The 12,664-nt window shown below is 37.6% G+C and overlaps 1 protein-coding gene across 1 annotated transcript in view; it reads left to right on the top strand.

Annotated features, from left to right (window-relative positions):
* Positions 1 to 12,664, top strand: part of CFTR (cystic fibrosis transmembrane conductance regulator) — a 159,538-nt gene that overhangs the window by 130,721 nt on the left and 16,153 nt on the right. Inside the window, exon 23 of the mRNA XM_003789825.2 lies at positions 7,022 to 7,177. Within this exon, the coding sequence (XP_003789873.1) occupies positions 7,022 to 7,177 (156 nt within the window). The remainder of the gene's footprint in view (positions 1 to 7,021; positions 7,178 to 12,664) is intronic.

Below are 12,664 nucleotides of genomic sequence, written 5' to 3'. Positions count from 1 at the left end.
CCTGACCTACACTATATTCCTTTTCAAAGAATAACTTCTTTTCAGACAGACATATCTACTGACAACAAATTCCCTGAATTTTTGTTTGTCTGATAAAGGCTTTCTCCTTCACTTTTGAAGGATAATCTCACAGGGTACAGAATTCTTGGTTGGCAGGTATTTTTCTCTCAACCCTTTGAAGTATTTCTTTCCACTTGTTTGCATGGTTTCTGAGCAGTTAGATGGAATTCTTTTCTATAGGTAAGATATTTTTTCGCCTGTCTCCTTTCAAAATTTTCTCTTTATCTTTTTCATTTGACTTTCTTAATTTTGAATATGATATGCCCACATATAGTTTTTTGGCATTATTTTGCTTGGCTTTTTCTGAGCTTCTTGGATATGTGTTATGGTACATATGTCTGATGCTAACTTGTGGAAATTCTTAGTTATTAATGTTTAAAATATTTCTTCTGTTCCTTTTTTTCTTCTCCTTTTAGTAGTCCTGTTACACATATGGCACAGCTAATTGTAGTTGTTTCACAGTTCTTGAATATTTTGTTCTTTTTCAATCTCCTTTTCTTTGCTTTTCAGTGTTGGAAATTCCTATTGACATATCCTCAGGCTCAGAGATTCTTTACTCAACCATATTCACTTTTCTGGTGAGACTGTCAAAGGCATTCTTCATTTTTATTATATTTGTTTTGATTTCTAGAATTTCTTTTGATTCTGTCTTTGAATTTCCATTTCTATGCTTACATTATCCATCTGTTCTTTATATTATCTAATTTTTCCATTAAAACCCTTAACATATTAATCATAGTTGTTTTTAATTCTTGGTCTATTAATTGCAATATCCCTGACATATCTAACTCTGGTTCTGTGTCTTCAAACTGTGTTTTTTACCTTTTTGTGTGGCTTGTAATTTTTTAGTCAAAAGGTAGATATGATGTGCTGGATAAAAGGAACTGTAGTAAATGGGCCTGTAGTGATGCAGTGTTAAGGTAGGGGAAGAGGAATGGGAGGAGCACCCTGTAGTCCTTGGGTTAGACCTTGGTCTTTAGTGAGCCTGTGCCTCAGAGCAATGAACTTCACAAGTGCCTGTGACTTTTTCACCCACTTAGATAGGACAGAATATCTAGAGTGGGATAGGGTTCATTATTTCTCTTCGTCTAGGTCTGTTAGGCTCTGGGGGAAAAAAAAAAAAGACCATTAAGTTAGGCATATTTCAAAATGGTTACCTTTCCCTTCTCCCTGCTAAGTGCATAAGGGTATTTTTCTCTGATGTTCACCATGAAAACCCGATGGGCTCCATAGACAAAACTCAGAAAAGTATGGAGATCCTCCAATACCTGGGTCCTGATGGAATTTTCTTACTCTCGGACTTGTCTGCACTGTCTCTAGCAATTTGTCAGTTACATTTTAGGTTCTCCTATCCCTGAACTAGTTCCCTCATGGGATTCTGCTTAGTGGTTTCTGTCCTGTACCTGCTCATCTTCTCTTCAATTTAGGGTGAGGCAATGGTTTGCCCTTTGACCTCAATTTTCTAGCAGATCTAAGAAAGGCTATTGATTTTTCAGTTTGCTGTGCTTTTTCCTTACTGTTAGGGTAGAGTGACCATTTCCTAGCTTCATATAAGCCGGACCAAAATCTGGAAGTCCTATTTTTAAAATTATTTCTTTGCTTAGCACATTACCTGTCATAAAAGATTTTAAATGAATGAATGGCATATAACTACCTGTAGGTCATAAGTTTTCATAGAATAGGAATGGATTCTTAAAATGTCATTGAATAGCTCTCTTAAGAATGGCATTTCTTAGATGAATGCGGTCACTCATGCCTATATTCCTAGTACTTTGTTTGGGAGGTTGCTTGAGCTCGGGTGTTGGAGACCAGCCTGAGCCAGAACAAGGCTCACAAAAAATAGAAAAATTATCTGGGTGTGGTGGTGTGCACCTATAGTCTCAGCTATTAAGGAGGCTGAGGCAGAAGTTTGAGGTTGCTGTGACCTATGATGATATCTAGCTAGGGTGGCAGACCAAGACCTTTTCTAAAAAAAAAATAAAAGTTACTTCTACTGCCTTGTCCTTAGTTAGAACATACAATAGCATCTTGCAAAATGTCACATGATGTTCCAAAGATACTTCTTCTATAGTGAATTAAAAATAGACTCAATTGTATATACTATTTTAGATATCCAAAAACCCTATGAGCTCAGCTGTGGAGTAGTCTTCCTGGGGAAAAAAAAGCAGTTGAAAATTAAGGGCTAACATGAGAATCTCATTTGATTTTTAATGGATTTCAATGTTCTTGGCTACATGGCAACTTGATGAAAATATCAATATTTCATGTAGAAAAATTATTCAATCTTCTTATTGAAACACTTTGTCCATAGCAATTATTTTAGGGAAAATATGTCCTATTACTTTATTTGCTCTTCATTGAGGCCTTTAATTCATAGAACTTTAAAAGTTTTTATTTTCAATGTATGAGAAGTGTAGCAACTATTTCACAACTGTTTCTTTAGAAAAATTATTTTTCTTCTTCTTTTTTCTTTTTTTCTTGAGGCTGGAGTAAAATGGCAGAATCATAGCTACAGCCTGAAAAACCTAGGCTGGGACTACAGGCACATATCACTGTGCCTGGCTAATTTCAAATAGTTTTTTCTTAAAAGCTTTTGACTTTTTTTCTATATTTTAATAGCCAGATCACATTCCTCCAACTAAAATATCTTTTTCTTTTTTTCATCTCAAACTGCAAGGTTAGAAATGACTTTGGAGTCAGGTTGTTCATTGTAAACCTGGACTTGTCAAAATTCTTTAGAGAGTGTATTGTACGTATTATAGTACTGGACAGTCCTCTGATTAAGAAGACATTTAATAGTTCTTCAAAATCTATTCTTTTGTGTGCACTTAGCTGCTTTCTCCATTTGTAGTTCTTTAAAAGTACTATGCCAGAAATAATTTATAAGAATATAAAGTGCTCAAATCATATTAGCATAAGCACTTAAATGCCTGTTTGATTTATTAAATACATACTCCATTTTCTAACTTGATAAAAATAGGTGTTAAGCAGTTGAATCATTCAGTAATTTATTCTGGGCTTATGAATAGTGTATTCTCCAGACTGTTTTATTAACAGAGATATATGAACATATAAAACATATAATTATAATCACCTTGTGGATCTAAATTTCACTTGACTTGGCATCTTGATTTCTGGAAACCACAAGGAAATAAAAAATAATTAAAAGAGGGTTTCATTTGTTACAGTATTAAACTGATGAGTGAGATACTCTGAAAGGAATGTACTGAGACTGTTCTATTCATGGTACAGTGCAATTACATCTAGCACCCAACTTAACACTGTTCAACTCTCCACATAATATTTTGATTTATCTTGATCCAAACTTCTCGGGGAGGAGGTGCATTGTAGCTACAAGAAAATGTTGACTTAAAATTAGAGCATGTCTTTAAAAGCTTGTTTGCAGGAAGTACTCTAGCCTTACTCAACAGATCTCTGACTAGCCTGGAAAAACAAATCCCGGAAAAGAATTATGGTGTGCCAATTATATAAACAAGAAGACTTTGTTAGGTAAAAACCAATGTGATTCTTAGTTGTTGAAAATCATGTCAGACACAATGCATGACCAGCAGTTCAATGATATATGGAGACCAAAGCACTAGCTAAAAACATTAAAACTCAACAAAAGATGTATAAATCGCTTCTTGATGCAACCTTATCCTGACATAAAAACTGAGTTCCCTAAAGATTTCAGCATTTGCTTCTGAAGGAGAAAGAATGTGGTCATTTATTTATGTAATCATCATTAGAATCCTAATGACCAGGCACGATAGCTCATGTCTGTAATTCTAGCACTCTGAGAAGCAGAGGCAGGTGGATTGCTTGAGCTCAGGAGTTTGAGACCAGCCTGAGCAAGAGTGAGACCCCCATCTCTACTAAAAATAGAAAAAGTAGCCAGGTGTTTTGGTGGGTGCCTATAGTCCCAGCTACTTAGAAGGGTGAGGTAGGAGTATTGCTTGAGCCTAAGAGTTTGAAGTTGCTGTGAACTGTGACACCAGGGCACTCTAGCCTGGGGGACAGAATGAGACCATGTCTCAAAAAAAAAAAAAGTTGCACTGAAAAAGTTAAAATTTTTTTTTTAAAAAAAAGGAAATCTGACTAATGATGTAGAGATTTAGATCTCAATTTACTATTCACTAAAAGTTCTTTTTTTTTTTTTTTTTTGAGATAGAATTTTGCTATGTCCTCCTCGGTAGAGTGCCATGGCATCACAGCTCACAGCAACCTCAAACTCTTGGGCTTAAGTGACTCTCTTGCCTCAGCCTCCCAAGTAGCTGAGACTACAGATGCCTGCCATGATGCCCAGCTATTTTTTTGTTGTAGTTGCCATTGTTGTTTGGCAGGCCTGGGCTGGGTTCGAACCCACCAGCCGTGGTATGGTCAGCACCCTAGCCAATGAACTATAGGCACCAAGCCATTCACCAAAGATTCTTGATATGATGAACCCTAAAGTCAATCACATCCACCTATTGAACTTGCATTTCTTCTCTTACCCTGTACCTCACAGCACTGGGCAGATTCAGATTGTTATACAAAGCTTTGCTGTTGTGGTTGAAAAATTATGTCATACACTGAATGTGCTTGCGCAACAAGGGCGGATTCAGAAATGGAAGTATGCATATGAAATTTTGCAAGATTTTAGAGGAGTTTATTTTAGGAGTTGATCTGGTAATTGACCAAAATTGACTGAATCTATGTATTTGTTAGATCAGCGAAATACATTTATTCAATTATCTGATCATTCATCCGGATCTCCATCTTTCCGTCTGAACATCAGTCAATTCAAATATTTATTCAGCACTTCGTGTAAACCAAGAAAAATACCAAGTGCTGAGAATTCAATGGAAAACAAGACAGAATACCCTGCTCTTGTCGAACTTATATTCTTAGGGTAAATACTAGCAGTAATAAAGAATAATAAATAAATTATTACCATGAAGAAAGTCAACAGGGTGTTGTGCATAACATGTGGTTAATGTGATTTCCTCAGTTGTCTCAGAGAACAGACTTGTGGGAGTCTCATCATAGAGCTCTCTTATGATGGGTAGGAAGATAGTTGTGTCATTATTACTTACCATCTCATTCCAAAGGCCTAGTTTAATAAATGATCTGCAAGTTATCTTTTGTTATCTTAAATGTAAAAACTTTATTTTTTATTGCTATATCATATTTGTACATATTTTTTGAATGTAAAAATATTTCAAGCATTCCCTGTGAATCATGAACCTGATATCCATACCCATTATCTAATTTCCATTCAATAATGTAGCAGAGGTCCTTGCCAGTGCAATAAGACAATAATAAATCCAAGGCCTTAGTATTGAAAAGGAAGAAATGGAATTGTCATGCTACTCAGATAATATCATTATTGATTTTTATTTGAGACAGGGTCTTGCTACATTACCTACGCTGACATCACAGCTTAAACAATCCTCGTACATCAGCCACCCATGTAGCTGGGACTGCAGGCTTGAATAAATTATTATTATCAAGGGTTTTATATACTCTAAAGCACTTAGTGTGGTCCATGCACTGGTTCTGGTTTACAAACTGTTACTGGTCTATTACAAAGTAAGCATAAAAATTAGGAGTAAGCATTTAGAAATTCATCTTTATTATGTATTTTTTAAAGTGCTGATTTGCAGTAAATTGGAAATTAAGAAATAAAATTGTCCATTACCGCAGATGGTTGAAAAGCTCAACTTTAAAAGATCGTTGCTCAGCTATACTGTAAAAAAGTCAAATGATTTTTTCAAATAGGAATGATGTAAGGGAGGGGAATGAACAGTTATTTAGCGGCACCAAATATCAGGGAGTTCATTTGATGGGCAGTTAATGACTCAGGAATGTTCTACCTGGCTCAAAGCACCTTCAAGTGCTGGCTTCTGAGATGAACAAAGAGTTGGGAATCTCTGCAGGCCATTGGTAATACTACATAGTGTTTTCACTTCCATGCTATGCTCTTACCTTCTTTAGGCAGTAAGAATAGCTGTGAGGTTTTTTTTTTTAGACAAAGTCTCACTCTGTCACCCTGGATAGAGCTGTGGGGTTGGCCTCACTTACTGCAACCTCAACCTCCTGGGCTCAAGTGAACCTCCAATCTCAGCTTCCCCAGTAGCTGGAACTACAGGTTCCCACCACCACACCCAGCTAGTTTTTCTGTTTTTGGTAGAGACAGGGTCTCAATCTTGTTCAAGCTGGTCTCCAATTACTGAGCTTAAATAATCCTCCTGCCTCTGCCTCCTAGAGCATTAGGATTATAGGCATGAGCCAGCACGCATGGCCAAGAATAGTGTATTTCTTTTCCTTACTATCCTTTTTGCTTTTCTAATTCCCATCTTGCCAATCAGGGTGGATATAAGACTTTGATTTGACAATTGTCTTAAGTGCTAGTTCTCTGAGGAGTGGTAAGCCTTGGTTGAACCTACCTTCTCTGAGAAGATAGTGCTGCCTGAACATATTCTTGTTATTGTCAGGCCTTTACTTATCGGGGACAGTAGTATTATTACTGTCCACTATACTGAACATCAGACTTATTTCAGATTAATTTTTAACTCACATCCACTTTGGGAACTGGATGAAGCTTCAGGTCTCTGCCTCTGGTTTGAGTTCCTCTCAGCAATGATGTGCATAAAGACACTTTATCTTTGCTTGTCTTTAATGCAAAATGGACATTCTCAGTTTTTAGTAAATGTCAGTGATGAATGAAGCCAGCATCGGGGTCTGACTCGGTCCGACTCCTTATGGCCAGTTTCTGCTGCCCATTACAGCATTGCTCTTCATCGTGTGTTGACATTGGTCAGGATTAGGAGTGTGCAGAAAGGTTTGAATGAATAAGTGAAAATCTCCTGATGATGGGAGAAAATATTCCAATGGTTTTAATTGACATCCACTACTGAATTATATTTAAGGCAAGGTATCTGAAAGTCACAGGAGCAATCTCATCACTTTCACCTTACAGGTGGGCCTCCTGGGAAGAACTGGAGCGGGAAAAAGTACTTTGTTATCTGCTTTTTTGAGACTCCTGAACACTGAAGGAGATATCCAGATCGATGGCGTGTCTTGGGATTCAATAACTTTGCAACAGTGGAGGAAAGCCTTTGGAGTGATACCGCAGGTGAGCAAAAAGACTTAGCCAGAGAAAAACAACTACATTACATTTTTATCTGTATTTGACATTTGGTCTCAAGAAATTCACATTACTTTGCCAAGTATATTTGTCACAAAGCATTACCATCTTCTTTCTTCAATGCAGTCTTTTCATAGGCATAAAAAAGTTCTAAAAGTTTGGGATTTTATTCAACTTATAGTTATTGAAATGTTCATAGTTTGATAGCATTTCCCAAAAGACCTTATGCAGTATGCCTGGGGGTTTTGTTTCACCAGCTTTTTTTTTTTTTTTGGACCTGCTTCAATGGTCTGAGCTCCAAGTTAACAGTCACAGCAGGCTGAGAAATGCTTTGCAAGACCATAAAAGATGAGTCTGAAATAACAAACACTTGGAAGCATGAAGCAGTGGAATTGGAAATAGAAAGTGTAATGATTGTTTTTGTTCTTTGGACGGGGTGAACAATGTCTGATTAATCTGTGGCCTTTTTTTTTTAATGTCACTCTTTGATTGGGTCACAAAGGATCTTTAGCCTCACTGGATTGTATCATTCTATTTGTGAGATTGTGCAAGAGCACTTCTTGTATATGTGAGAAATAGCAGTGGTTCCAGTTTAAAATGATCCAAGAAATGTCTTTACTAGGACCAAATGTGAAAGGCATTCATTATATTTCTGCTGATACTTGCTCTCATCTCTCTGGATATAGTCACTGTTTTAATCATCACTTTCTTCCCTTTCTACTAATGGGCACTGAAACCATTCCACTGCCATGGTTCTTTCTGACATATTTTAACACACAATTAAAATGCCAGGAGCATCTCCAGGTAGACGACTACAAATCTAGAACAAGAAAGATGCTTGTGTTTCTCGGTAGGTTATTTTTGCTCTTTTCAACTAATGAGGCACTAAATATTCTAAGTGCCAGACTAGTCTAGTTTTTAATTCATTGGTGTAGACTTTTGCTAGGCTGCCAGAAACTTAATCTTGGCTGGAGTTTTGAAAACAGGGTTGCTTCTTCAGAAAGAAAAAAGGGATAGTCCAGTGGTCTACAGATAAAGAAACAGTGGAAACACAAGTATCCCGAGGTGATGGCATTAGTAGAAATAAAAATGTTGAAAAACATAAAATAGGATCAGAGAACTTGTCAGAGAAGTGTTGTCATTCAGTTTGACCTTAGTCACTTGGTCCCATTTTTAATTAAAAACAGTGAAACTTTTAGGTTCTGTTTTTCTTGTTCACAGAAAACTGCCCTTAGAATGAGCTAAGCTTTAAAACTGAATTCCAATTTCACTAGAAATCCTTTAGTTATCTTCCACATGGTAGAGAGGTTTTTGTTCTATCACATGCTCTACTTAGGATTCTACATTTGCAATACCTAAACGAAAACGGAGCAGGTCGGAGTTATGAAAATTATCTTGCCATTTGTCAATGTGAATCTTCCAAATTTGACCCTTTCCCCCATATTCCCTCTTCTATAGTTTTGAGCTTTCTACGAACAAAATAAGAAATATGCTCAGAGATTCCTTCAGAAATACTGAATGATACTGATGTAGATGCTTCTCATATGTATGTTTATGATCTTGGTTTCGGGGACTGTCTTTTAATATGACAAGGACCCATCTGGAGACAGGATGTACCATTTCTTCCACTGTGTCAATTTTTGAACCTTATAGGAATGCCCAAGAAAAAGAAAGAGGGCATATTCCTCTTGTATTTTTGATGTCTACACCAGGTGATGCACTTACTTTTCTACTCTTTCTTGAAAGTTCAAATTAAGCAATTTTTTCCTTTCCTAGAATTTGATCTTTAAAAACAAAAGGAAGAAAAATCCAAGGAGAGCTATTTTTTTTTTGGTTTGCTTTTCCATTTTTTTTCTCCCTCCATCTCCCAAACCTTGCAAGGGCATAGTTCAGATGATCTCTGACATTGAGGCCTTAGGGGTCTCTGGACCAGTTAACTACTTGTATTGAGACACATGAGGCAAGAACTTTGAACAAGAAATTCCCCGTCTTTCTCACAGCGATCCTGAGACATCAGCTATGGAATCACAAGACACCATTAATTTTGGCAAGTCCTTGCAATTTTTTTTTTTTTAATGGTCTTCCCTCTGCAGCTAAGAAGCAATCTTGGGGACTGCCTCAGCCAAGAAGACAGACACTGTGTACATTTTAAGGTAGAGAATCCTTTAATATGTTCTACTTTACCTGTGATCTATGAGTCCTGAGGATGTGACTAGGCCTGTTGTTGCAGTGAGACTTGGGGATCGGAAATAATCAACATTCCCATGGCTCCCACTACAGGGGGGAGTCCTCTCTGGCTCTGTGATGTATGAGATTGGCCAAATCATGCATCTGTCAGTCTGAACAATGAAGTGCAGGGTGCAGCAGTTCACATTCAGCTTTAGTCATTAGTTGTTAAACTCTTTCTGTATGCTTAAAATCATGAGTATTACAGCTTCTGTAGTTATGTGAAATGTGTCAAGCACTTGCCCTTGATCTGTCACCACGAGGTCCCAGTCCAACCTGTGAGCTTCTAATGAGAAGCTTAAAATTACATTCATTGTCTTAAGTCAAACACCCAAGGAAGAAAAAACATAACCAAAATACTGCATTTAATACAGGTAGTTAAATATAGTTGTGGTTTGAGGTGTGGGCTAGTCGGGGAGCGCTGGGGGTAGTGGTGAGGGAGAGGCCAGCCCCCCGGCCCTGAGGTCTCTACTCCACCACATCAGCCTGTCCTTCCTCTTTCCCCACTCCCACTGCTGCGCCTTCCTCCTCAGCTTCTTCCTTGGGTCCCCTGTTTATGTTCCACACAATTTAAACTTTTTAGAGCAACATTTAGGTTTTTGATCCAACCCCAACATTCTGCTTCCAGTCCCACATAAGGTCTAGAGGTTGTTAATTATAAAGCTGAATGTGAACTGCTGCACCCTGCACTTCATTGTTCAGACTGACAGATGCATGATTTGGCCGATCTCATACATCACAGAGCCTAGAGAGGACTCCCCCCTGTAGTGGGAGCCATGGGGATGTTGATTATTTCCGATCCCCAAGTCTCACTGCAACAACAGGCCTAGTCACATCCTCAGGATAGTTTGTAGTCTTTTACACATGTCACCAAAGCTTTAAAAATGCATTTGAAGGTTATTTCTCTTTTATATTAAATAAGTGTTTAGCAAGATTAAAGGCTGACAAACCATTTTAAGTCTTGGTGTTCGGACTGCCTAAGCCCATGGGGTTCTGATTAAAAGCCCCTTTGTCTCCTTTTCAGGACCTCATAGATCACAGGTAAAATAGAACATATTAAAGGATTCTCTACCTTAAAATGTATACAGTGTCTGTCTTCCTGGCTGAGGCAGTCCCCAAGATTGCTTCCTAGCTGCAGAGGGAAGACCATTAAAAAAAAAAATTGCAAGGTCTTGTTTATAAATCTCTCCCAGCACTTCTGAAATGCCTGGTGTTAGAATTATCTGTGGATTTGTTTCATTTCTACTTAGTGTTAGTTAAGGAGGCAAAATGTAAACACAATATCATCAACAATTGAAACAGCCTGGCAAAAAGAATAGAATGGAAATGCTAAACAGGCCTAGTCACAGCCTCAGATTGGTTTGCAGTCTTTTACACATGTCACCATGTCACATGCTAAATAAAACGTGGATCATTTTTCTTACTAATGTTTCTATCTCTTATAAAGTGCGTAACACAATAGCTTCCGTGATAAGAATGCAGTGTACGTTGTCTTGTGCTGAGTCACTAATTGCTTGACCTCTTCTACAAGGATTGTAGTTCCACCAGTATCTGAGTTTTAATCTGCATCATTTTAGGCAGGTTATTTAATCTCTCTGTGATTCACTCTCCTTGTCTGAAAAGTGAGGATAATGGTAGTTAGCTAGTTCACTGTGGTTAAGTGGGGACTGAATGAATTAATATAAGTAAAGTATTTAGACTCCTTCTTGACACATAGAAAATATAATATACTTGTGGTGGTGGTAGTGATTACTATTTATATTTAAGGACCAAAGATCATGTCTCCTTCATCTTGGTACTGGATTGGAGTCATATACGTCAAGAATGAACAAATAAGTGTAGACCGTTTCACAACAAGAGTGATAATTAAGGTTGGCCATAAAGGGTTATAAAACGTACAGATTTTAGAAATTTGGAGGAATGGGAAGATGGAGAGGGTATTCCAGGATCCCCAGACAGAAGATTATGTAGAAGTACAAAGGTGGAAACTGAAAATATTGGGGTTCCCAGGGTCCGAGAAGGTCACATTAGGGAGTATTAGAAGAAAGAGGGAAAGACCTGCATGGTCTAGTGAGACAGGGGTTGACTCTTTTTGAGTGAGCGAGAGGCTGGTGGAAGGGTGGTGAGGACCCTGCTGCTGACGTGGGGAAGTAGCAGGAGAAGCTGGGACATGGCTAAGAAACTCTCCAGCAGGGTGTGACAAGAGTCAAGACTAAAATAAGGACAATGAGAGCACAGTGCTGAATCCAAGGGAGAAGAGAAAAATAACTGGTGTGGAATAAAAGTATAACATAGTTTTACTACTTCTGAGCCTAAAACTTTAAAATTTCTGATAATTGGGTCAAACCAGGAAAACATTTTTCAATACTATCTCTGAAAATGTGTATACTAAAAGTTGTAGCACAAAGAGTTTGTGAAGCATTAAATAATTTTATGGAAACACTTTGTATATCTTACATGTGATCATTTATATACAAAAATATATGATATGTACATTAATATTATAAAATTATTCTGAATTTTATAATAATTTTGATTGAATGATATTTTATTCACCTCTTCTACCTATAGTTATTCTTAGAAGCAAAGCAGGCTGGTAAGATGGCTTACACTTATAATCCCTTCACCCTGGGAGGCTGAGATAAAAGGATTAATTGAGGTCAAAAGATCAAGACCAGCATGGGCAATATGGTGAGGCCTTGTCTGTATAAAAATAATAAAAATTAGCCAGACATAGTGGCATGCACCTGTAGTCCCAACTATTTGGGAAGCTGAGGCAGGAGGACCAGTTGAGTGCAGGAGTCTGAGGTTTCAGTGAGCTGTCTTGACACCAATGCACTCTATCCTGGTGACAGAGCAAGACCCTGTCTCTGTAAAATCCCCCCTGAAAACACGCAATAAAACCCCCAAAGCAACATTTATTTTTAAACATTCTCTAGTGCAAATTTAGGGTCTTGATTTGTTCCCTTTGGATAGGTTATTACTATATAGATTAAATTTATAGGAAAATGTTGCAGATATTGTCAAAAAGGAATATCAAAACCACTGTGATACTAGCATTTGGGCCACATTTTAATAGACCTATAAATGTTATACGTGTATGTATATGTGTGTATGTATAAATACATGGGTCGTTACGAAAGTTCTGAGATACACAAAAATCAAGAAGCATAAAATCCAGGTGGATAGAAAATACACGAAGCCCTCCCAGCAACACCAATAAGCTGAGCAAGTTGAAACTTGCACAGG

The sequence above is a fragment of the Otolemur garnettii genome, unplaced genomic scaffold (assembly GCF_000181295.1).
Source record: "Otolemur garnettii isolate 467f Iridium unplaced genomic scaffold, OtoGar3 scaffold00037, whole genome shotgun sequence".
NCBI lineage: Eukaryota > Metazoa > Chordata > Mammalia > Primates > Galagidae > Otolemur > Otolemur garnettii.
Note: the sequence above shows the minus strand (reverse complement) of the source record. Positions and strands in the feature narration are given on the sequence as shown.